Below are 24,811 nucleotides of genomic sequence, written 5' to 3' on the forward strand. Positions count from 1 at the left end.
CTCAGGAAAGGGCCCCATTAGAGATCAACAATAACCCAGTAGGGCCTTTCCTGAGCTGGAATGAACTCTTGTGCCTTTGACAAGCATCATGGGAAAACAGTCTGCTTCAAAAACCATGTGGCACAAATATGCATCAGAATCACTACACAGAAGATGCTCACACTAGCCAGGCATGATGGTGCTCACCTGTAATCTCAGCGGCTCAGGAGGCTGAGGCAGGAGGATTGTGAGTTCAGCCAGTCTCAGCACCTTAGCTAGGCCCTAAGCAACTTAGACCCCGACTCAAAATAAAATATTTAAAAAAGGGCTTGGGGGGCTGGAGATGTGGCTCAAGTGGTAGCGCGCTCGCCTGGCATGCGTGCGGCCCGGGGTTCGATTCTCAGCACCACATACAAACAAAGATGTTATGTCCGCCGATAACTGAAAAATAAATATGAAAATTTTCTCTCTCTCTCTTTAAAAAAAAAAAAAGGGGGGGGGGCTTGGGATGTGGCTCAGTAGTTAAGAACCCCTGCATTCAATCTCCAGTATAAAAAAAATAAAATAAAAATGCCATACTATGAGGGGTTGAAAGCAACTAAGAACATCTCATCTTCAATCATGGGAACATGGAATGGAGAGGGGAATCTTCTACACCATTATTTGCCATGTGCTTATAAGTTATGTATGTGCATGAGCCTCAACTATAGAGATGAGATAGAAGTGCATTTGTGATAGAATAAAAATGAGGACTTGGGGTTGGGGCTCAGTAGTAGAATGCTTGCCTAGCATGTGTGAGGCACTGGGTTTGATCCTCAGCACCACATATAAAATAAAGATCCATTGACAACTAAAAAAAGTTTATAAAAAAAAGTGGTGTTGGGCCAGGAGTGGTGGTAGATAACCTGTAATTCCAGCAACTCAGGGTGAGTTTTTTAATATAAAAAGTCTAAGAAGTCTGTCTTTAAATAAAAATGTAAGAAACGAGCTGGGGATATTGCTCAGTGATTAAGCGCCCTGGTTCAATCCCTGGTGCCAAAACAAAAAAAGGTAGTTAGAAGGCATAGGTGGGGAACACAGGAAATGAAGGTGGTTTCAAGGTGGGGTAGCAGTGAAGAAGGCAGAAGTGGGTAACTTTATTTTGGGCCTACTGTTTCCCTAAAGATTGCTCATCCTATGGGTTTTATGTCTCAAGTTCAACTAGTACCTAACTAGTCAAACAAATCCAACAGTCCTCACTAATATGAATGATGCCAAGTGGAAATGATATAAACCAACATCTTTATTTGCAAGAATGTACACACTACTCTTGACTGATGGCATCTTCTAGGTCCAGGTACTGCTAGCAAGGATCCCTTGTGATAAACTGCCTGCTCCAAATGGCTGCTATTTCTATACCTGATACCAAGTGAAACATTTTCTCTTGTAATGTTTTTCACACTTCACTGAAGCACTTATTCAAGAGGGAAGAAAACTTTATCAAGAAGTGCTCTCATATAAGGGCTATCAGAATTGACAGGATGCTGTTTCATCCTAACATGGGGCTGTGATTTGGGAACGAGGTGACTGGGGCTTCTGATAAGTCCTGAAAAATACAACTTCACACACAGGGTTTTCATCTTGCTCAGCATGCTTCAAATGCAGCAGGGAACTTGCAGACCATTTCCAAAAATGCATCAAGGTGGTACACTGGTCCTGTAGGCAGGGAACCTGAAGACAAAGTTCAGATGGGAAAATGAAGACAGGCAATCTGAGTGGTTCCAAGTACATACTGGTATAAACCAGAGGAACATGCCAGATCCGTGAGGGAATGAGCTAGAAAGACAGTAGGAGGGATGCAGTTTAAAGTTTTGAAAAATCTTGTTGGCCAGCCTTGATAATGCCAGGGATAACTCCAAACTCCCATGGAAAAATGTGAAATTGCCCTGGGTAGAGCCCAGCCCACTGCTTACCCAAGGCAAGAAGGCACTTGGTCCCAGAGAGCTCTCTGGAATTCTCTTGCACTTCTTTTTCTTAAATTTTTTTAGTTGTTGATAGACCTTTATTTTATTTATTTATATGTGGTGCCGAGGAGTCGAACCCAGTGCCTCACACATGCCAGGCAAGTGTTACTGCTGAGCCTCAGCCCCAGCCCTCTCTTATACTTCTTAAGGGAGAAGACAGCTTTGAGCAATGGCCAAAAACTTCAGAAATTTTTTAACATCTCTAGTTCAGATAAGCTCAGCACTACTCAGCTAAGATCACAGGAAGCTCCCACTCCTGCCATTTCTTGGGGGTGGGTGAGGAGTCCTAAGATGGGCAAGGGATTGAAAAACACAGACCCAAATAACATGAGATAATTTCTAAACATTTTTATTTTAAATCTCTTTTCTCCCCTCCCCAAAAAGACATGGGTCGGTACAGCAATCATAAAAAGGAGATACAAACACAAGAGTCAAATGTCTCCCGCACTGACACTTACAAAAAACTGGGAATTGTACATGGGATTTCCAAACAGGACCTGCAGCAGCTACTAATGTCCCTTTACAAGAGTCAAACATGCCTATTAATACAGTATATACAGACACCCCATTCTGAAACTAATCTACAGGGACTTCCCAACACCCACCCCCTCTATCCCCAGAAAAATACCAAAACACACCCAAAGTGCATTTGTTTTGTTTATATCAAAACAGCTTTCCCTCTTCCCATCCCACCCTCAAACCCTCCCACCCAATTTAAGATTGGCCTGCAAGTCTATTTTAACCATTTAGTCATTTTTTATATTTATGAAAATAAATTATACAGCAACTATTTTAATAAATTAAGCACAAAAAGGGAGAGTAAAGGAGGAAAACCAAATGGGAAGACAAAAGCCAGGCCACACTTTGGCTTGGAGGAGGGCAGGGGTGGCTTAAGAGGACAGAGTGGTTGCAGGGGTGTCTGGTGAAAAATTGGCAACCACCTGAGCCCAGAATGACACCCCTCTTTTGAGTTTCTTAAAAACAACCAAAAAGTATAGCAGTGGTTGTGCCATGGGCAGCACCAGTTTTGGGCACCCCAACGACCGGCCTACCCAGAGCGATGCCTTGGTCCTGCCTCTCCCTCAACGGAGTACCAGGGATGGAGTCATCAGACCAGCCTGCCCGCTCCACCTGAGCTGGTTAGGGAGCTGAGAACGCAGCTCTGAGCGCAGCTGTGTGTGCAGCACACGATCACCCTGGGTTCTGAAGAGGAGTGTCCCGTTTTCCTCACACACTATCTCCAGGAGCAACTTCAATCGCAGTCCAGCTGCAAACAGACATTCATGTCTTCCCATCATGGCTGGCTGCCTTTTGCCTGCCCCTTGATGCTCCTTGGTGTTCTGGAGGAGGGGGTAGGAGAGGGGAAGGGAGCAGTTCCAGGTACCCTCTAAAACCCTCTGAAGATGAAATGGGAGTGAAGGCATGTCACACACTTAGCATGCAGGACTGGCTTCCCGGGAGGTAGATGAGAGTGGGAAGGGGGAAGGTACAAAAAGGACAGAAAAGGAGACAGGAAGAAATTAGGTGACACCTATCAGGAAGGCCAATCAATGAAAAGGACAAAGATGATATGAAATTTGCATGTGAATAAAGGTCCTTCTCTGACAGACTAGAGAATATATTAAATGCGACTTATTCCTGTTTCTTAACCGCAGTACCCGAGTCCCCAGTGCCTGTCTCTGTAGTTCAACCCCATCTCACTACCCCTAAGACTTTGTTCTCCATTTGCTCAAGCCCTCCTGTCATTTTGGGCTGAGCATGAAGCCTCCAGTGCCAAAACAGAATATGTCACAGGGATGTGCAGACTTGACCTTTGAGGTCCAATAATCCTAAAGCTATCATAGTGGGGCAATTTTTTCTTTTTTTTTTCTTTTTTAATAAAAAAGGTTTTACTCCCCAGGAGCAAATAAATCATTTTGAACTACTGATAAACACTGCTGCAGTGAAAAGAAAGATGGCTACATGTATGCAATAGCACAATTCAGTGTAAGAACAGCTGTGTTGACGATTAGAGATAAAAACTACTTATCCACCCCCCACCAACCCAAACCAAGAGGATTCCCATAGGGAAAATGTCTAATTCAAAAGCTCCTCCCCTATGCACAGGGGGCATGTCATTCTCTTAGAAGTGGAAAACAAATCCCAGCCTCCTCCAGTGGATATGCTTGCAACACCCCGACTGGTGACAAGACTTGGGCAAATGAAGACACACACTCACACTCAAACAGACTTGTAGACTTCCCTCCAAGAGTCACAGAGCTACATCTTGGAGCCTGGTTCTCTAAATTCCAGGCTCAAAAGCTAAGGGAGAGGAAGCAGGGGAGGGAAAGATCTCACCTTGGGGGTTTGAAAGCTCCTCCTATCCACATTTCCTGCTGAGTTAGGGTGCTTAGTAGGCTATACTCTACTGGGGGCTCAGGGATGAGGGCTGAAAAGGCTGGCTCACCAGGCCACTTCCAGCTTTCCAGTCTCTTATACCTGGATCTGGGAACTCTGACCACTCCTGACCCCCCAATCCTCCTGGGGTATACACTGGAGGAGTGTGTGCAGCTATCTCCACGTCACTCCCAAACTCAATAAGAGCCTTACACAATCAGCCCAAGTGAAAATTAGGAAAGAAGGCAGGAGGAGGAACCACAGAGGCAATTCCCTGCCAAGTCTCTCTCCTCAGGGACTGGCACAGACATACACGGCTCCCACTGCAGGATGCTACATTCTCTTCATCTTCACAGGTGGGACACCAGGCCAAGGTTATTGTCATTGGTCCTAAGAGTGACAGGCATTTATCTAGCCCCCCACACCAAAGTGCCACCCTCCTACTCCTGTGCTCTCAACATAGCACACGTATTTCAAGTAATGGCAGGTTGTAACAGTAGTTGTCACTAGCTCACACTGGCTCATACCTGTCCTGAGGAAGATTACAGCAGATCAGTCATAAATAGGTGAAAGTCACACAAGCAGGGCCTGAGGATACTAACATCAAACAACTTAGAAATCAACAGTGGGTCCCTAGAGAAGAGAGCCTTTCCCAGTTTGTGACTTTAATTTATAACAACCAGAAAGGAATGAGTTCCTTCTGCACAGTGCATTTCAATTAGTAGTGCACAGCACTGGCAAAGAGTGAAGGCCAAGTACTGGCCACTAGCCCTGCTCCTGCTCCCTCTGCTCTGCTGACTCTTTAGCCAGCATGCGCTTATCACTGCCCCAGATGCCACCCTCATTCCTTGCCTAACTTGCTCTACACAAGGTCACCCTTACAGCTGTCAAATACCCATGCATGGTGGAGACTCTTGTGCAGTTTTGTTTTGCAGCCCAATCTATTGAAGAAGGATCAGTCTATAGTCTGAGTGTGCCTAAGCACAGATGGACCATGGACAGAGTTCAATACTTTTCCAAGGAGGACAGAGAAGGTGGGTGGTGAGGTGAGGCCATTCATAGCTGGTTTGGTTTTTTACCTGAGTGTATGAATTATCCAGTGGAAACCCCAGCACCATAGTGGGTACAGGGGCTCTGCTTCCCTCACAGGGCCTGAGCTGACAAGAATAGTGAGGTCCTGGGCAATGTATAGGCACCCTGCCAACTTTTGGCTTTGACTTCTAACCTCATCATTATAATCCCTCAGTTTCCAGACCTATCTGATGATTATGAAGTTTCAGCCCCGACCACTGCACTGAAATAGGGTTTTTTAATGTCGTTGCTCTGAGTGGGGCTATGCACTATTCAGTACACGCCACATAGACTGCTGTTTCTTTGCTTTTGTTCATGTGTTTCTTTTCTTATGGTGCTGCCCCCGCCTACAACCCAAAGCCTCACTGCCACAGAGCTTTCCTAGACCATCTGGTCTCCCCCAAACTCACCCACTCTGCACGTCTTGATTCTCTGCCACAATGAGTCGCTCTCCAGTTGCTTCATGTGTGGCAGTCACCTGAAAGCTCCCTTAGGTAAGGATCATGTCTTCTACCTCTTATGTTTTCCACAGTATCTAGCCCAGAGCCACATACACTCTAATTTTTAAAAAAATTATTAATAATTATTAATAAAATGACAGAAAAACAATCCTAGGCAGTTGCATATTAGCCACTCAAAGAACATCAATGGATTCCAGACTTCAGGCTCTACAATGGAGTGACTGTTTTTATAAGATGGAGAGTGACTTTACCCTCCAGAGGCAAGACTCTAGAGGTTTAATTGAACTCTGGGATCCCAATCTTATTTAGTTAGTAATACTTCCCTGGAGGCCAAAGAAAAAAGGTATTCCACAGGACATATCAGAAGTAGGAGAGGTTTGTGCTGCAAAGCTCATTGTTGGGCTCATTTCTTTATGGCCAGGTAATGATTCAAGTTTCCCCTATATTCAGCTCCAAGAAGGAAGACTGGACATTCTGTACAGGGTATAAGGTCAAAGGCCAGTGCTTCCAAATGAGGCAGTCCTATAAATTACTAAGACACTGGAGTCTCATCCCAAACTATCAGCAGACCACAAACCTGACAATGTGATTTATCTTGTGAACTGAAGCAGAAATAAGCACAGGGGACCCAAGATTGGTGGAACACTTCCTGTAGAAGAGTAATAAGACCCAACAGCCCAACTATGCTATGATATCTCAATAGCAAACCTCTCCGTAGAGTAACTGGAGGAAAGCAAACTCACAATGTTTTATGATTTGACAATGATCAGGTGCAAAAAACTTAAAGACTACTGAAAAGTACTGAGTTTTTCTCCTTCCCCTTCCATATTCACCTAGAAAACAGGCAACTCTCAAATCAGCATCTGACAAGACTTCCCAAAGAATGAAGGGCAATGGAAACTGATTCAGGAAATGTCTGGGTTGCTAGAATGAATGCAGGAAAATGAAGAAGCCCTTGCTACCTCCCGTCATAGAAGTGGCACGACAATGATAAACCTAAAAACATAAGATATGACGCTCTCTTCCCCTTAACTAAGGAAATCCCATTAAGGCTGGTACATTCAAGGTTTCTTCTAAGAAGAGCACAATAGCTTTGTTTCTCACCTTCCTTCACATTCCCTCTCACTCTCTGACAGACATATGGAGGTAATGCTGACTCCTAAATCGTAGATAGAGTTTTCCATGAAGAATCTGGAAGCATGCTCCATTAAACACGGAATGACTCCATGACTAGAGCTCTGAACTACTCAGGTGATGAGAAACACTATTGTCTTGACAGCTGGTGAAAGCAATAGGAATGATGTTCCCATGACTGGAGTGAAATGTACAATTACCTCAGAGGAAGGGACTAAGGAGGGTGAAGGGAGAACAGGGTTAACTTCAGGTCTTAGAGCTTAAGGAATTAAGTAAAACAAAACAAATACAGCTTCCAAGAGAGGTGATTCTGAAGTTAGGTTCCTAAACCCTAAAAAGGAAAAGATGTGGGGAGTCACTACTTCCTCTAGCAAAGGCCATTTGCCAGTTTTTATCCAACAATCTTTTCTTCCAGACTACCTGCCCTCCTTTCTCTCCTACCAAAGCTAACAATGAGAAGCAGATTCTCCTCCCTTCCAGCTTCTAATCCTGTTTGCACTTCTCTGGCTTCTCCTCCATAATGCAAGGTCCATGGTGAAGACCCTAACTCTACCTTTGGCACCAACTGAATGTGAATGGTGTCTCCTTTCCTCCCTGCCCTTCTTTGGACCTGCTCACCCTTCACACCACTTCCAAAACCCAGCTGCCTTCAAGGTGAGTTTTCCATTCTGAGAAATGCAAATATTGAAAACAAAACTTCTGAAAACAAACAGTGTTGAGACTTCTTCCAGTTTTTCAAAGAGCTCATCTAGTTCTGGGATACCATGGGTGGATATGAACAGTGGAGTCCCCAACTCAGACTCTGGTTGTGTGCTTCTTCCAAGCCCCAGGGGCTGCAGGAGAAACCATAGTCTTTGAACACAGAATCCCAAACCTTCCTATTCTTCTTTTCATGGTAGCTTCAATTGGTTCTTCAAACTGGAGCTTGGTAACCAAATGCCTAGGTGGAAAAAAAAAAAAAAAAAATATATATATATATATATATATATATATATATATTAGACCAGTTCAACAGAGTAGAACCCAGATAAAACAAAAGACCTAGCTGCTAAAGGTGGAGAAGCATATCTCAAAAGGAGAGTAGTCACAGAGCTTGCCTATAGTCCTAACTGCTCAGGAGACTGAGATGGGAGACCAGTTGAACCCAACATAGCAAGACCCCGTCTCAAAAAAATAAAAAAACAAAAAAAGGAAAACGACGCCTGGATAGCCAAATGCTTCCACACATATTATGTCTGGCTGAGAATGTGATAATGGCATAGTTAAAAGGGTCTTATAAGCCCAAGACTTGATTGCCAAAATAGATTTTTTTTTTTTTTTTTTGGATTGGGGATTGAACTCAGGGGCGCTCGACCACTGAGCCACATCCCCAGCCCTATTTTGTATTTTATTTAGAGACAGGGTCTCACTGAATTGCTTAGTGCCTTGCTGTTGCTGAGACTGGCTTTGAACTCATGATCCTCCTGCCTTCAAGGTGAGTTTTCCACACTGAGAAATGATAATCTCAGAGTTAAATGATAATAATCCCAGAGGCCTCCCAAGCCTCTGGGATTATAGGCATGTGCCACTGTGCCTAGCTTTTTTTTTTTTTTTTTTTTTAAACAGTGCTGGGGATCAAACTAAGAGCTTTGAGCATGCTGCTAGGAAAGTGCTCTATCACTAGGCTATATCCCCAGCCTACTTACTAGGTTCTTTCTCTAGGTTAATTGTAGGTTTATTTGCTTTAGGTTAATCATATTTCTGGTCCTCTCACTTACTTTCTATAGGATGAATTCAGAGTCCTCCACTGTCAGAGGCCTTTCTATGATTGAGCTATTTATGTGGGTTCTTCCCAGGACATTGCACTCACAGAATTGGTGCTTTTTGCTGAAGGGTTCTATTACCCTTCAGCAGAGCAGTCACAGAGGTGGACTCCCATGTTCTAAACTACCCTCCCACCCCATTCTTGCCTGCAAAGCCACCACAAGGTTCTAGACATCAGAGTACTTAGACACATTTTAGGAGTTACTTCCAAAGCATACAATCTGTATAATAAAAGATATGCATTATGGTTTGGATCTTTAATATCCCCCACAGGTCATGTGTTAAAAGCTTTGGTCACCAGCCTGTGGCACTATTTGAGGTGGGACCTAGAAGGAAGTTAGGTCACTGGGGGTGTGGCTTTGAAAGGCATATTGGGACTCTAACCCCTTTCTCTTTTTGCTTCCCGCCACCATGAGGTAAGCAGCTTTGCTCTACCACGCACTCTCTCTATAGCTCCAAAAGCAACAGAGCCAACTAACTTTGAATGGAAACCTCTGAAACTACTTTAGTTGTTCATCTCAAATATGCTGTCAGAGTGATAGAAAGCTAACACAGTATGATATGTACACAGAATCCAGGATTCCTTAAAACTCTGCAGCCTCTCAGAGTCTCCATTTCTTGGTCTCTCTTTGTCATCCCTTCTCCCTATTAATCCCTGTTAGCCTGGCTCACATGCTTTCCCATAGCACTGCAGGATCTGGGATTTCTGGAGCAAAGAGAAGACAAAGCTAGGCTGACCTCAGTCATGGCTAAAGAAAATCCATGGGGGCTGGTTAAAAGAATGATTTGCGGGCTGGGGATGTGGCTCAAGCAGTAGCTTGCTCGCCTGGCATGTGTGTAGCCCGGGTTCAGTCCTTAGCACCACATACAAACAAAGATGTTGTGTCCGCCGAAAACTAAAAAATAAATATTAAAATTCTCTCTCTCTCTGTAAAAACAAAACAAAATAAAAAACTGGGTGGCAGAAATGGAGAAGAAAAAAAATTCTCTCTCTCTCTTATTATGTGTTTGAGACCAAGCTTAGTAATTTAATGGGACTTTCAGCTCTGAGCAAAACCCTGTCTCAAAATAATGAGGATGTAGCTCAGCGTAATATGCCCCTGGGTTCAATTCCCAGTACCAAACAAACAAACAAAAAGAAACAACACCCTACAGTAAGAGGAAAAACATTGTGAACTGGAAGAAGATAATAGAACGTGAACTCTTACTCTTAGCCAGCACCACCAGAATTAGCTCCCTGCAAGTCTGTTCCCTACTTGCCTTAACTTTTTAGTGTAACTTAAAAGACGAATTAGAATTCACATGCACAAACCAATATTTCAAGACATTTCATGAGAAAATAAATGAGTAGAACTCAGTGTAGCAATGACAGAATAGCCTCTTAGAAAAATGAATTCCTCAGTTAATTCATTTAATTTATTCTCTTCAGCAATTTACTTTACAGTGGCCCAAAGAGGACTTCAAATAGAAGGGCAGGATGTTTTTCCTTATCCCCATACCACACCGTGAGATTAGGTGGAGTTCTCGCTGAAGTGCGTGCCCATTACAATGAAAGGCATGTTTACATTCCCTTTGGTGAAGTTTTCTTCCCCTTTGTTTTCCTGCTTTGTTTCCTACCTTGTATTGTTTGTGCAACAACAAGGAGATAGGCAAGGCAAGTATGAGAGAAGGCTGCATTTAGCTACAACAGTGTGTCCTCCTCACTTACACTCTGTAATTAGCTGGCATGTTGCTTGGCAAATATTCTTTAAGCCTTTCATGTTTGTCTGCCTTTCTCCCAAATCGAGCATGTGCCCCCTTGGGGAGGTCATCTATCAGATTTGGTAATACTATGGGCAGATGCCTAGATCAGGGGTATCACATGGGGAACTGCCAGAGAGGGGCAGGTGTAAAGTTCAATACATGGTAACTGCCCAAGGCTGAACATTAACACAGAGAGGTCCTACCCTTGGTGGTGACCAGCAGGGGGCCCCTCGCTACGTGGAGGGTTCCATGTCTTGCTTCTGTTTGGAAATGAGCTGCGCTTCCTTTAGAGACAAGTATACCTCTTCCTGAGGATCATAGTAGTAGAACTTTCGAATATAAGAGATCAGAGGTCTGTTAAAAAAAAAAAAAAAAAACAAGAAGGACACATACAGTGTTAATTGTACATAATGTTCTTATGAATGCTAGGCAAGCACTCTTCTACCTCTGAGCCAGCCCTGACTCCCTTACTCTTACCATTCCCACTGCACTCTTCAAAGGGCCTGCAGAGGGCCTTTTGGCTACAGTATGATAATTCTAGAATTAGGTGTTAAAATACTGCAAAGGTGAAAGGATATGCCCATAAATATTTTATGCCAATGACTGCCTGTGCAAGCAGCCTACAGGTATGACTGACATTTGTAATTTACCCCCCACCCCTTCCTGCCCCAATCCTATGTCCCCATTGTACTTAGGCAGAGGGAGATCCGGGATATGATCTATCCGAACGAGTTGTCGGATCCGGAATCTACAAAGGTGCTGGAGGGATTTGACATTGCTGAATCGGGACACTGGATAGAGCAGCTGGACTGGAGTTGGTGGCAGTCCTTCAGGAATGAAAACAAAAGAAAATATTCAGAGGGAACAATGCAGCTGACCACAACTTCCTCATGAAAAGAATCCAGAGAAGGGAAATGGTGCTTCTTTATAGTTCATATATGTATTGTGCAAAAGTAGTTCAGTTCCAAAAGGACCATGGATTTCCATTTGCAGAAGCAGCACTCCCATATTTCACATTGAAGGGGATTTATTCTCCCTCCTGAAGGTCTCCCCAGTATCATTCCCCACCCCCCAATACTGGGAATTGAACCCAGGGGCACTGTACCCTGAGCTACATCCCCAGTCTATTCTATTTTTTGAGACATGGTCTTGCTAAGTTGCCCAAGATGGCCTAGAACTTGCCATCCTCCTGCCTTAGCTTCCCAAGTCTCTAGGGATTACAAGCATGCACTACTGTGCCCAGCTTCCCCAGCATAACAGTTGAGTGTCTTGCTCCACAGAATAGTCCTGTGAATAATGTCAAGCTAGAGACTTTGCCTAGGGCCTAGTGCCAACCTCAGGCCTAATGATCTCGGTGAATGGCAAGGAACAAAATCCTCCCCACTGGGAACTGGAGATACTTATTCAGCATTATCTAGCAGTACCCTGGTGAGAACTTAGACTGTTCCGAAGTGCTATGGTTTGGATGTGGTTTGTTCCACACCAAAGGGTCATGTGTCAGAAGCTTGGACCCTCTGTGGCAATGACAGGTAGAGTGGTAGAATCTTTAAAAGAAGGGGCCCAGTAGAAAATGATTACATCATGGGGCTCCACTCTTAGAAGGAATTGGTCTCCCAGGAGTGGGTCAGGTTTTTAGGGAATGATTATTTCCTTTAAGAATGGGCATCTTGCCGGGCATGGTAATGCATGCTTGTAATCCCAGCAGCTTGGGAGGTTGACGCAAAAGGATTGTAAGTTCCAAGTCAGCCTCAGCAATTTAGCGAGGCCCTTACTAAGAGATCCTGTTTCAAAGTTAAAAATCCAAAAAAGTGGGGGTGCTGGGGATGTGGCTAAGTGGTTAAGCACCTCTGGGTTCAATCACTGATACAAAACAAAACAAAACAGAACAGCACCTCCCCTGAACCCCTCTTCTGCACACACTCCTGCCACTATCATGGCATCTGTTACTGCAATGCCATCTACCATGAGGCTTTCACCAGAGCCAAAAAGATGCACACCATAATCTTAAAACAATGAGCTAAATAAACTTTTATTTATGAATACACAGCCTCAGGTATTTTGTAACAGCCACAGAAAATAGACTAAGACAAGAGAGGTCCCCACTTCATTCCTGCTGGTAGTGGAGAGACTGGTAAGTAGAAAGCAACAACTGGGATTAAATATCACAGGCCTATTACTTCGGCCATTTACTTCATGACAGGACAATCAACTTTAATTCCCCACCATCACTCCTTTTTCTGCTTCTAAAGAGTTAACAGAAAGAGGAAAAAAGGAGGAAGATGTTTTTAAAAGAACAGCAACAGGCTGGAGACATAGCTCGGTTGGTAGAGTGCTTGCCTGGGTTCAATCCCCAGCACCACAAAAAAAAAAAAGAGAGAGAGAACAACAACTCCTGTAGTATGGGCAAATTGAAATTAATGCTACTCAGTGCAAAATCACTGGGTGACCAACACCAGCCAGGCCCAATGGGAGCACCACACCCTAAGCTAGCAACAGGCACTGTGTTGGGGAATCTCAGCCTTCAGAGGGTTATACCACATAACAGACACCTCTACCCAGAATGGCGGAGACACTGAAACAGGTTCAAAGGAACTAAGAATATCTTGGTTTCAATAAACAAAGGGACCAGACTAGATAAACAAGCAAACTATTGTGAGAATCAGAAATGAAAAACATTTTCTCAGTCATTGTTATATCAAAAGAAATTCCGTGGACATAACTGTTTGGAAAAGAAAATATCCACTACTACTGGGGCTTAGTTTCATACCATTTATATATTTTATTTAAAGGCATGAGAAGAAGAAAGGCTGACGACTGTCTCCCAAAAACCTTTCTATGGTTGCTGACAACTGACATTTTCAACAAACAAAACCAACCATACTATACTATTACTAAGCAAGTAGACTTACCTTTAAAAACATTTAACTCAAAACTATACTTAAGGGGCTGGGGATGTGGCTCAAGCGGTAGCGCGCTCGCCTGGCATGCGTGTGGCCCGGGTTCGATCCTCAGCACCACATACAGACAAAGATGTTGTGTCCGCCAAATACTAAAAAAATAAATATTAAAATTCTCTCTCTCTCCCTTCTTTCTCACTCTCTCTCACTCTTTAAAAAAAAAAAAAAAAACTATACTTAAAAGCTAGGAGTGAAGCATATGCTTATAATCCTAGAGACTCAGGAGGCTGAGGCAGGAGGATTATGAATTCCAGGCCAGCCTCAGCAACTTAGCAACTCAGCAACTTAGCAAGATCCTTCATCTTTTATTTCAAAAATAAAAAGGACTGGGGATGTAGCTGTGGTACAGCACCACTGAGTTTAATCCCTAGTTCTGTAAAAAAGAAACCAAATCTATACTTAAGAGAGAGAGCTGGGCATAGTGGAGCACACCTGTAATCCCAATGGCTCAGGAGGCTGAGACAGGATCACGAGTTCAAAGCCAGTCTCAGCAATGGTGAGGCACTAAGCAACACATTGAGACCCTGTCTAAATAAAATACAATATAGGGCTGGGGTTGTGGCTCAGTGGTCAAGTGCCTCCAAGTTCAATCCATTCTACCTATAAAGAAACTGAGGCCCACTGAGCTTAGAGATCCTGCTCATGGTACAGAACCAATAAAAATGGCCTGCCTTGAACACCTGTTCTATCTAAGGAAGAGTTAGCGGTGGTTCTGCCACAGCCCAGGGAACCTCTTGAAGGGGTTCTCCAGGACTGTCCTTAGAGAGCCTGCCCCTCTGACAGTCAGGTAGTCCAGGACAGTTATAGCACTGTTTCATGAATGTTCTAGTCTCTTCCCGATCACTCTCACCCTTTACAACTTATTTTGAAACACTTCAGCCCTTCCATCCTGATGTGGTTGGTCCTTTCCATTAAAAGAAAAAAACTCAGAGAACGAATAAGGTGGCATATGCCTATAAATCCCAGCAATCTGGGAGGCTAAGGTAGGAGGATCATAAGTTCTGACTGAGCAATTAAGCAAGCCCTAAGCAGCTTACTGAGATCCTGTTTCAAAATAAAAATAAATAAATAAATAGGGCTGGAAATGTAGCTCAGTGGTAAAGCGCCCAATTCCTAGTACTCCTCCCTGCCCCCCCCCCAAAAAATTCACACATGAATTTCTCTTGAACATATTAAAAAAATTATCTTGGGTTCAAATGCCTCTTTGAATTTATCCTTTTCCTCACTGGTACTACAACAAAGAGAAAGCTTTGTGGGATTGCTTATAATATTGCTAAATTCAGCATAATGTTTCAGAGATAAAAGTAATTATGTATCTAAACATTTATTCCCAAAGATATAGTGCTAAACAACTTATGTTTAAAGAGATCAGGATAATAAGCAACACAAAATTATCTGATTGTTTGCTTACTTGGATTTTAATGACCACATAAACTTGCCTATTTAATTGTATTATTTTTAACTTTGAGGTTCACAAATAGCAATTTGAAACCTGTTGTTAACCTTCTGATATTCATTGGTGTCAACCTGACCATTTTACTGTTTGCCTCCAAATACAGCAAATGTTTACTGCACTCTCATAAATCTAGAACATATTAACAGAAGAGGTTAGAAATGTTAAGAAATCTACCAGATATGTATCAAATAAAGGAGCTTAACACAGTGTTTAAAAGTTCCTAAAGAGGCCAGGTATGGTAACAAATATCTGTATCAGTTTGACTTGGGAGGTTAAGGCAGGAGGATTGCAGTTCGAGGCAAGCCTGGATAACTCAGGAAGACCCTGTCTCAAAAAGGACTGGGGCATAGCTCAGTGATAAAATGCCCCAGGCTCAATTGCAGGAATGAGGAAAAAAAGAAAACAAACAAACAAAAGAAATGGAAAGAAATCCAAGATAAGACACCAGTGTAGCTGAAAGGTAAGAGTGAGGTGGAACACTAATCATAAGCAACTTTCCTCTGATTCTCATTTCAGGAGTCCCTGGCACAAATCCATTTTCCAGTCATGCCACTATTTTTTTCTTCTCCCCAACAAATGCCAAGTTAAGGGCAAAAAAATATCTTCCAGGTGTGAGCACCCTAAACACCCAGGATTGTTCTGCTCCCTGAATTCCAGAATCAGATCAGGAACCACATTTGCTTCACATTCAGGGGTCTCTTCCCCTGCCCCCATTACTAGGGATTGAATCCAGGGGTACTTTATCACTGCGCTACATTCCCAATCCTTTTTACTTTTGAGACAGGGCCTCACTAAATTGATGAGGCTGGCCTTGAACTTGCAATCTTCTTGCCTTAGCCTCCCAAATAGCTGGGATTACCAGGTATGCCCACTGGACTTGGCTAGGTCCTCTTTTTCTTAGAAACACAGAGGATAAATTTTCTTAGAAATGTAAATATAGAGAATAAACTAGGGAAGCTAGGTAACCATAAATTACCTGTAATCCCAGCAGCTTGCCAGGCTGAGGCAGGAGGATTACAAGTTCAAAGCCAGCCTTAGCAAAAGTGAGGTGCTAAGCAACTCAAGTGAGACCCTGTCTCTAAATAAAATACAAAAATAGGGTTGAGGATGTGGCTCAGTGGTTGAGTGTCCCTGAGTTCAATCCTCAGTAATAAATAAACAAACACACAAATAAAATATATAAATAAAAAAATAAAAGGCTAAGGGTCAAAGAAGTTTCAACTAACAGTGACATACTATTAATATCCCACTCCATTGTTCAACTTAAGAAAAACTGCAATGTGCCGGTGTAGCGGCACATGCCCATAATCCCAGCAACCTGAGAGGCTAAGGCAGGAGGATGCCAGCCTCAGCAACTTAGTGAGACCCTATCTCAAAATGAAAAATAAAAAAGTCTGAGAATGTAGCTTGGCAGTAAATCCCCAGTGGGTTCAATTCTCAGAATTAAATCAAACCAAACAAACAACTGCAATGTAATGAATTATTGACAATGCAGATTTCTGGGGTGTGAGAGTAGGGGTGGGAGGGAGATTCATTCTTCCTTATATAATCTTACAGAGTATTTGGCCTTTTTACATCTACATGTATTTTCATATATTTTTAAAAATAAATATATAGTGAAATATCAGCCATAAAGAACAATAACTTTGGGCTGGGGTTGTGGCTCAGGGGTGGAGCACTTGCCTCACTTGTGTGAGGCATTGGGTTTGATTTTCAGCACCACATATAAATAAATCAATAAAATAAAGGTTCATCAATATCTAAAAAAAGAACAATAACTTTATCATATTTGCAAATAAATGGATGGATATGGAGACTATCAAGCTAACTGAAATAAGCCAGTTCCAAAAAGCCAAAGGTTGAATGTTTTGGCTGATATGTAGAAGCTAACCCACAATAAAGGGGAAGAGTGGAAGAAGAAATACTCAGTAGATTAGACAAATGGGAATAAAGGAAAGGGAGTGGGGACAGAAAAAGGAAAGACAGTGGAATGAATCCAAAATAATTTTCCTAATGTACATATATAAATACATTGTGTATATCCATAAGAATAGGATCCTAATTAGAATAAAATATATTCCATGCTTGCACAATTATATCAAAATGAATTCTACTGTCATGTATAAAAGAACCAATTAAAAAAAAGGAAATACATAGAAGTCAGGTGTGTTGGCACATGTGAACACATGTAATTTCAGAAACTCAAGAGGATGAGATAGGAGGATTGCAAATTCAAAGCCAATCTGAGCAACTCAGTGACACCCTGTCTCAAAATAAAAGATAAAAAGGACTGGGAATCTAGTTCGGCGGTAAAGCATTCCTGGAAGAAAGAAAGAGAAAAAGAGAGAAAAAGAAATACAGAGTATTTCGGATATAATATCTGAAATATAATAATTCAGATATTTCTGAATTACTGAATAAGTGAATTCAGCAAAGTTGAAGGATATAATATAAATATACAAAAAGCAACTGAATTTCTATATGTAAGTAAAAATTAATTAAAATTAAGAAAATTCTAATTAAAATAACATAAAAATGATCAAACACTTAGGAATTTTAGGAAAAATTTAACAAAAGGAGTACAAAATTTTTCTTATGAAAAATTACAAAATATTGTTCAAAGAGTTTACAGAAAAAACATCCCATGTCCAGTGATCAGAACACTTACTATTAATAACATGGCAATACTCAGCTCAAACTCTTATCAAAATCTGAGGTGTTTTTTTTTGAAGAAATTAACAAGCTGATTCTAAATCTCACATAGAAATGCAAGGGACCCAGGGCTGGGGATATGGCTTAAGCGGTAGCACGCTCACCTGGCAAGCGTGTGGCCCGGGTTCGATCCTTAGCACCACATACAAACAAAGATGTTGTGTCCACTGAAAACTAAAAAATAAATATTAAAAAATTCTCTCTCCTTCAATATATTGATGATCTTCTTTTATGTAGTCCCTCTTGGAAACAGTCTCAATCCCACAACGCCCAGCTTCTCAATTTCCTAGCAGATAAGGGATATAGGGTATCTCCCCACAAGGCCCAGGTTTCCCAGTCTACTGTCACCTACCTTGGTTTTCGCCTTGCACTGGGAAAAAAGGAGATAACATTGGATAGGAGGTAACTCCTTTCTAATCTTCCAGTACCTCATATGAAAGCCGAAATACTATCATTCCTAGGACTAGCAGGGTATATTAGGGCCTGGATCCCAAATTATTCGCTTCTAGCCAAACCCCTGTATGACCTAGCAAAGGGACCCACTAATGAACCTCTCGTCTCCTCCCCCCGCTACCACTTCCAATTATGACCCCTCTGGGGGACATATAATGGCCACTTTAGACTGTCCACCTGAAGCCCCTACTTCTTCCAGTAACAAGAAGGACCTTTTGGAGTTCCTCCATACTCTATTCCATTCCAATTCTCAGTCTTTGACCCTCTTCTTTCAGAGCTTCTTCTCCCTCATATCCTCTGACAAAGCCTTGCTACAGAATATAGCCTCTAGTTGTCAGATCTGTCAGCGGACTAACCCTCATACTCCTTTAAGGCCCAAACCGTTCCCCTCCCACCAGGCCCGGGGACATATTCCTGCTGCTGACTGGCAGGTAGACTTCACCAACATGCCCGCAGTACGGCACACTAAATACCTCCTTGTCTTTGTAGACATTTTCTCTGGCTGGGTTGAAGCATTTCCCACTTCCAATAAAAAGGCTTCCACTGTAGTTTCAATCTTGCTGACAGACATCATCCCAAGATTCGGTATGCCCACTTCCCTACAATCCGACAATGGCCCTGAGTTTATCTCTAGGATCACACAAAGGGTCTCTCAAACCCTCTCCTTCAAGTGGCATTTCCACTGTCCATATCACCCCCAGGCTTCAGGAAAAGTGGAAAGGGTAAATCGGACCCTGAAGGAGGCTCTCACCAAATTAACTATGGAATTAATCTTAGACTGGGTCAAACTCCTTCCCTTGGTTTTGCTTTGGATCAGAGCTCTCCCTAAGAAACCATCTTTACTATCTCCCTTTGGGATAATGTATGGGAGACCTCTTATACCCCCCACTGGGTTGGTCCTTTCACAAGGACCTCTCATACAAGATTTGTCTTTACCTCTCATTTCAGCTCCGCTGGGGAACTCTGGAAATATCAGGACTGGCTTCTTCCGGACCCAGACTCCTCTCCAAACATTCCTCCCTTAACACCTGGGGGTTTAGTCTATTATAATACCCCGGAGGAAAAAGGGCCTCTTGCCCCCAAATGGGAAGGCCCTTATCCGGTCATTCTTTGTACCCCCACCACCGCCAAACTTTCCTTACCAGACAACCATCTCACCTCCTGGATTCACATTTCTAGGTTGAAGCCATACCATCAAGAGGTCTCATCTACTGACGACAGGACCATCCCAGAGGAACTCCAAGAGTCACCTCATGAACCTCCCCTTTACTCCGCTCTCCACACCCATCTCATCCCTTCAAGTTGCGGCTCACACGGTGTTCCCTGAAGCCCAATTCTTCTTAAAAAAGGCACAATGAGGGCTGGGGATGTGGCTCAAGCGGTAGTGCGCTTGCCTGGCATGCGTGCGGCCCAGGTTCGATCCTCAGCACCACATACAAACAAAGATGTTGTGTCCGCCGAAAACTAAAAATAAATAAATAAATTAAAAAAAAAAAAAAGGCACAATGAGCTCTCCCAACACTCTAATTCTCCTTCTTTGCTTATTTTCTGTGCTCTGTTGGGCCTGGTCTTCACCTTCCCCTCCTACTATGTACAAATTCACCCTTCGGGAATAATACTCGGAACACAGCATGCAGAAGGTCCGCACAGTTGATGAAAAAACTTGCTTCATCCACACTGCACCTCTGTGTCCCTAATAATGTCACCTTCCAAATCCCTCAGTCCTGGTAACTGGAACTGGCCTTTCATTTGCTTCCTTTTTGATCAGACTGAAGATTATTGCCGCTGGTGGCCAGAGGTTTATAATAGGTGTCCTTACTGGTCATGTATGATTCATTATGAGGATCATTCATATAAAGCCTCTAATCGAGGTAAATTATTCACAAGACATGGTGCACATGGTCTTCCGGGGGGATGGTATACACTAGACATATCTGACCCCAAGGCTAAACATTGGGATTATGTTGAGATTGCTATCTATGCTCAACAATTTGCTGCCAAACCCACAGGATGGATGACTGTTGCCCGCTCCCTGATAACGCCACCTGAGGCAACCATCCAACTAGTCCAGCATATTAGGGAGTCCGAACCAAAACTTCAAAGATCTTATCCATAGCCCATCCAAAAGGGATGCAGAGCCTTCAACCCCCTCAGCCCCCCCCTACATGGCTTAATTTGCTGCACCAAACCCTCTGATTATTGAACTCCACCCCTCTTTCTGTGCCCACTTCTCAGTGCTTCCTCTGTGCTTCATTAGTCGTCCGCTTCTAGCAGCAGTCCCATTATCAGCAGGAAATATTTCAGCAAAAACCTATAATTTCTCAAAGAAAGGACAACCCCTACACGTGGCATGTATCCCAAGGTGGGAAAGTTATTCCACCAATGCTTCATTCCCCTTCATCTGTTTCCACTCACCAACAATGAATCCTTTACCCATTTGTTCCTTGAGCTATAGCACCCCATCGAGCCCTGCGTTTATGCAACCTGGACATTTCCTCTGGTGTAACGGGTCTTTAAGTACCTCAACGACCAATGTCTCTGGCACCTGTTTCTTGGTTACTGTAGTTCCTCAGCTGTCTTTGTACACTTCCGCCGAATTCCGACAATTGGTCCCACCTTCCCGCACTCGTAAGGGCAGTCTTTCTGCTGGTTCTGGTAGGCTTCACATTAACAACCTCAGTAGTGAGTCTCGGACTCTCTGGTGGAGCTATAGGTCATTCTCTATGGGCATCCAATGACCTTCAACAAAAACTGCAAGATGCACTTGATACCACTGCTGAATCTCTAGGCTCCTTACAGCGGCAGGTTACTTCATTAGCGCAAGTGGCTTTACAGAACCAATGAGCAATTGATCTCCTCACTGCAGAAAAAGGGGGCACATGCCTATTCCTCAGAGAGGAATGTTGCTACTATATTAATGAGTCGGGGTTAAAAGAAAATAATGTTGTCAAATTGCAGGAATTATCGGCCCAATTGCTCAAACCCACTCCCCCTAATCCCATAGCAGAGTTCTTCCAATCCTCTCTTGCCACGTACTCGCTACCTTTCTTGGGACCCCTTATTGGGGTACTCCTTTTTTGTTCTCTCTTGCCCTGCATAATGAAGTTTCTTCAAACTCTATTACAGAAAATTTCTAACCAGACTTTCAACCAGCTTCTGCTTAGGAACTACCAGCCTAAGCAGAACTGATGAACCCCTATCATTATCAAGAGAACAGATCACTCAGTGTTGAAGCTTACTACTTGACACAATAGATTATGGGCATATTTCTTCTCAGGGATTACCAACGGCTTCCTGAACAAGATGACTCCAACTCCTCTCTCGAAGCTCTCTCCCGATGCTGACAACACAAAAACAATGGCCATCGGACAGCGAGAGACGATGAGCCCAGAGGACCTCTTAGCCTGCCACCCTGAATTTTTTAGCCTTTATGTCCTTTTAAGCCTCCTCATGGCCCTTGGCCTTTTCTCTGTCAGTCCCCCAACATGGAACTCCTGCCAAAAACTGACCCTTGCTTTAATCTTCATCCTGTTTTTGTTCGCTCTGATCATTTTCAGGTGCTGGTAACATCATGTCGAGGTAACGCTTCCAATATTTCCTAGAGTCCCTGTTACAAGACCAGTGGCTGATACCAACAATCTCCTCCATCCAGAACTGGTTTGATGCCATTGATGACTTGTGGCTTCAAGGAACTTTTATAGACTTCACCCCTACCGAAGTAGTGTCTATAGCCACTGGATTTTATTTCTGGTTACCATGGTATCCCCAGACTTGCCCCCCCCAACATTCCTCCACTTCCCCTTTCTAGATCCCACACCGCCCCCCGCACAGCAGGAAGCAGCCAGATCTGACCAACGACGCCCCAGTTCCTAAGAAAACAAAAAGGGAGGAATGTTGGGAAAACGTATAACAGCAGCCACACCCCAAAAAACCCAATATGGTGCCTGAGGTGCTTCTCTTCCCGTGTCTCCATTTCTCGCTGGCACCAAAAACTCCTGATGGCGCCAATACTCACTCCCGCCAGCGGGAAACCTTAGCCCCAATTAGAACTAATTTTGTGGGCTCCGGAACTGACATCTGGAAGAACTTACCAATAAACGGGTAACCCGTCATTTACGTAAGCTCTGCCACCTCTCCTTAGATCTATATAAGCCCACAGCCTTTTGTAATAAAGTGGAACTTCTCCGGTGATTTGTCTCGCGTAGCATCTTCTTTCAGTAGGAACTCACTGAATCGAAATATTGTTTTTCAAAGTATAGAAAGTAAAAAGACAACCCACAGAATGGGAGGAAATATTTGCAACTCATTCTTTTTTTTGAGAGAGAGAGAGAAAATTTTTTAATATTTATTTTTTAGTTTTCGGTGGATACAACATCTTTATTTTATTTTTATGTGGTGCTGAGGATCGAATCCAGCGCCCTGCACATGCTAGGTGAGTGCACTACTGCTTGAGCCACATCCCCAGCCCGCAAATCATTCTTTTAACCAGGGACTTATACTGAGAATATATAAAATACTCTAATAACCCAATAAATAACCTAATTGTAAAATGAGCAGAGTAAGTGGCTGGTAAGAAAGAGAATGGTAAGATAGAAGCTGGAAATAGACCTCAGTGACAGAATGCCTGTGCTCTACTACTAAGCCACAATCCCAGCCCTGAATCATACACTTTAAATAGGTGAATTAGCTTGGGCATGGTGATGCATGCCTATAATCCCAGTGACTCAAGAGGCTGAGGCAGGAGGATGGTAAGATAGAGGCCAACCTCAGAAACTTAGTAAGGAGACCCGAAGCAAGTTTGTGAGATCCTGTCTCAAAACAGAAAAAGATACATGAATTTTACATTATATAACTTAAATCTCAATAAAGAAAGGAAGGAAGGCAATCACGAATAAGCAGAGGCTTTTATTAGCCAAAGAGAGGACAATCTGAGTTTCAATAATCATAACTGTAATGGGTTGAAACCCACTGTGTTAGTCAGCTGTCACTATAGAAAAATATGTTAAGATAATCAACTTGTAAGCTGTGCACAGTGGCACACACAATTCCAGTGACTCTGAAGGCTGAGGCAAAAGGATCACAAGTTCAAGTCCAACCTCAGCAACTCAGCAAAACCTTGTCAAAATAAAAATGAAAAAGGATTAAGGGTATAGCTCATTGGTAGAATATTCTGGGTTCAATCCCCAGTATCCGCCCTCCCCCCCAAAGATAATCAACTTTAAAGAAGAAAAAGTTCGTTTTGGCCAAAATTTTGGAAATTTCAGTCTACGGCTGCTAGGCCCAACCGCCTCTGGGCCTAGCAGATGGAAGCACATGGCAGGAAGCACATGGCAGGAAGGTGCTCACCTCATGACATCCAGTGAGCAAGGGACTGGGGTCCAAATGTCCCTTTCAAGGTCATGCCCCCAATGACCTAACATACTTCTACAAAGCCCCACCTCCCTCCCAAAGGTCCCTCCATCTCCAAATAGTGCTACAGCCTAGTGACCAAGCCTTTAACACATGGGCCTTTGAAGGACACTCCAGATCCAAAATATAGTATCCATCAAGTATATATAAACCCCACATGTTCCTAATTTTTTATTTTTTTTTTAAATGTCACCTTCAAAGGACAATGCAGAGGGCTGGGATTGTGGCTCAGTGGTAGAGCTCTTGTCTAACATGTGTGAGGCCCTGGGTTCGCCTCAGCATTACATAAAAATAAGTAAACAAAATAAAGGTATTGTGTCCAGCTACTTCTAAAAAATATTTAAAAAAAGGACAATGCAGAATCAGTTTATTATCTTGAAAACTGGTAAATAAAAATAATAAAGCATTTATACAATTTTCCTTGAATTCAGTAAACAAATGACAGATGAAGGGAAGTGTTTAAAATTATACAATATATGAGAGCAGAGTGTGTTTTTTGGTTTGGTTTTTTTTGGTACTGGGAATTAAACCCAGGAACACTTTACCACTGAACTACAACCTTAGCCCTTTTTATTAATTAATTATTATTTTGATACCAGGGATTGAACTTAGGGGCACTTAACCAGAGACACAACATCAGCCCCCATCTTCTTTTTTGGGACAGGGTCTTGCTAATTTGCTCAGGGGCTCACTAAGTTGCTGAAGCTGGCTTTGAGCTTACAATTCTCTTGCTTCAACCTACCAAGTCACAGGGATCACAGGCATGTACCACCATGCTCAGCAAAAATGAAGTTTTGAATGTTAAGTAATTTTCATGTCTTAAAATACCGATTTGCTTTTTTGTTTCCCCAAATTTAACAATATAAAAATTTTTTTAAATGAATAAAAAATTTAATAAAAAATAAAAGCTTAAAAAAAAAAAAAAAAAAAAGAGCAGGGTATGGGGTACCTGCTATAGTTCCAGCTACTTGGGAGGCTATAGTCTTGTGAAAAGGATAAAGAACAAATTTGGATCAGACTCCTGCTATTTTGCTACTTATAAGAAATATGAGGGCTGGGGCTGTGGCTCAATAGTAGAGTGCTCACCTAGCATGCGAGGCACTGGGTTCAATCTTGGGCACCACATAAAAATAAAATAAAGATATTGTGTCCACTTAAAACCAAAAATATAAATATTTAAAAAAAGGAAAGAAATACAGAGGACAGAATGACATGCTGAATTATACTATGAGTGTGCAATCACTAAAATCCAGG

At 42.7% G+C, this 24,811-nt stretch overlaps 1 protein-coding gene across 3 annotated transcripts in view; it reads right to left on the reverse strand.

Moving 5' to 3' along the window:
• Positions 1–2,347: 2,347 nt before the first annotated feature.
• The window catches only part of Socs7 (suppressor of cytokine signaling 7), a 46,426-nt gene continuing 23,962 nt past the window's right edge, over positions 2,348–24,811 (reverse strand). For all 3 annotated transcript variants that reach the window (XM_076870259.2, XM_076870257.2, XM_076870256.2), the window contains 3 exons: positions 11,262–11,397; positions 10,774–10,924; positions 2,348–7,964 (listed from right to left, as the gene is read on the reverse strand). In XM_076870259.2, the coding sequence (XP_076726374.1) occupies positions 10,804–10,924; positions 11,262–11,397 (257 nt within the window). In that variant the 3' untranslated portion in view covers positions 2,348–7,964; positions 10,774–10,803. The remainder of the gene's footprint in view (positions 7,965–10,773; positions 10,925–11,261; positions 11,398–24,811) is intronic.

Source organism: Callospermophilus lateralis, chromosome 11 (assembly GCF_048772815.1).
Source record: "Callospermophilus lateralis isolate mCalLat2 chromosome 11, mCalLat2.hap1, whole genome shotgun sequence".
Taxonomy (NCBI): domain Eukaryota; kingdom Metazoa; phylum Chordata; class Mammalia; order Rodentia; family Sciuridae; genus Callospermophilus; species Callospermophilus lateralis.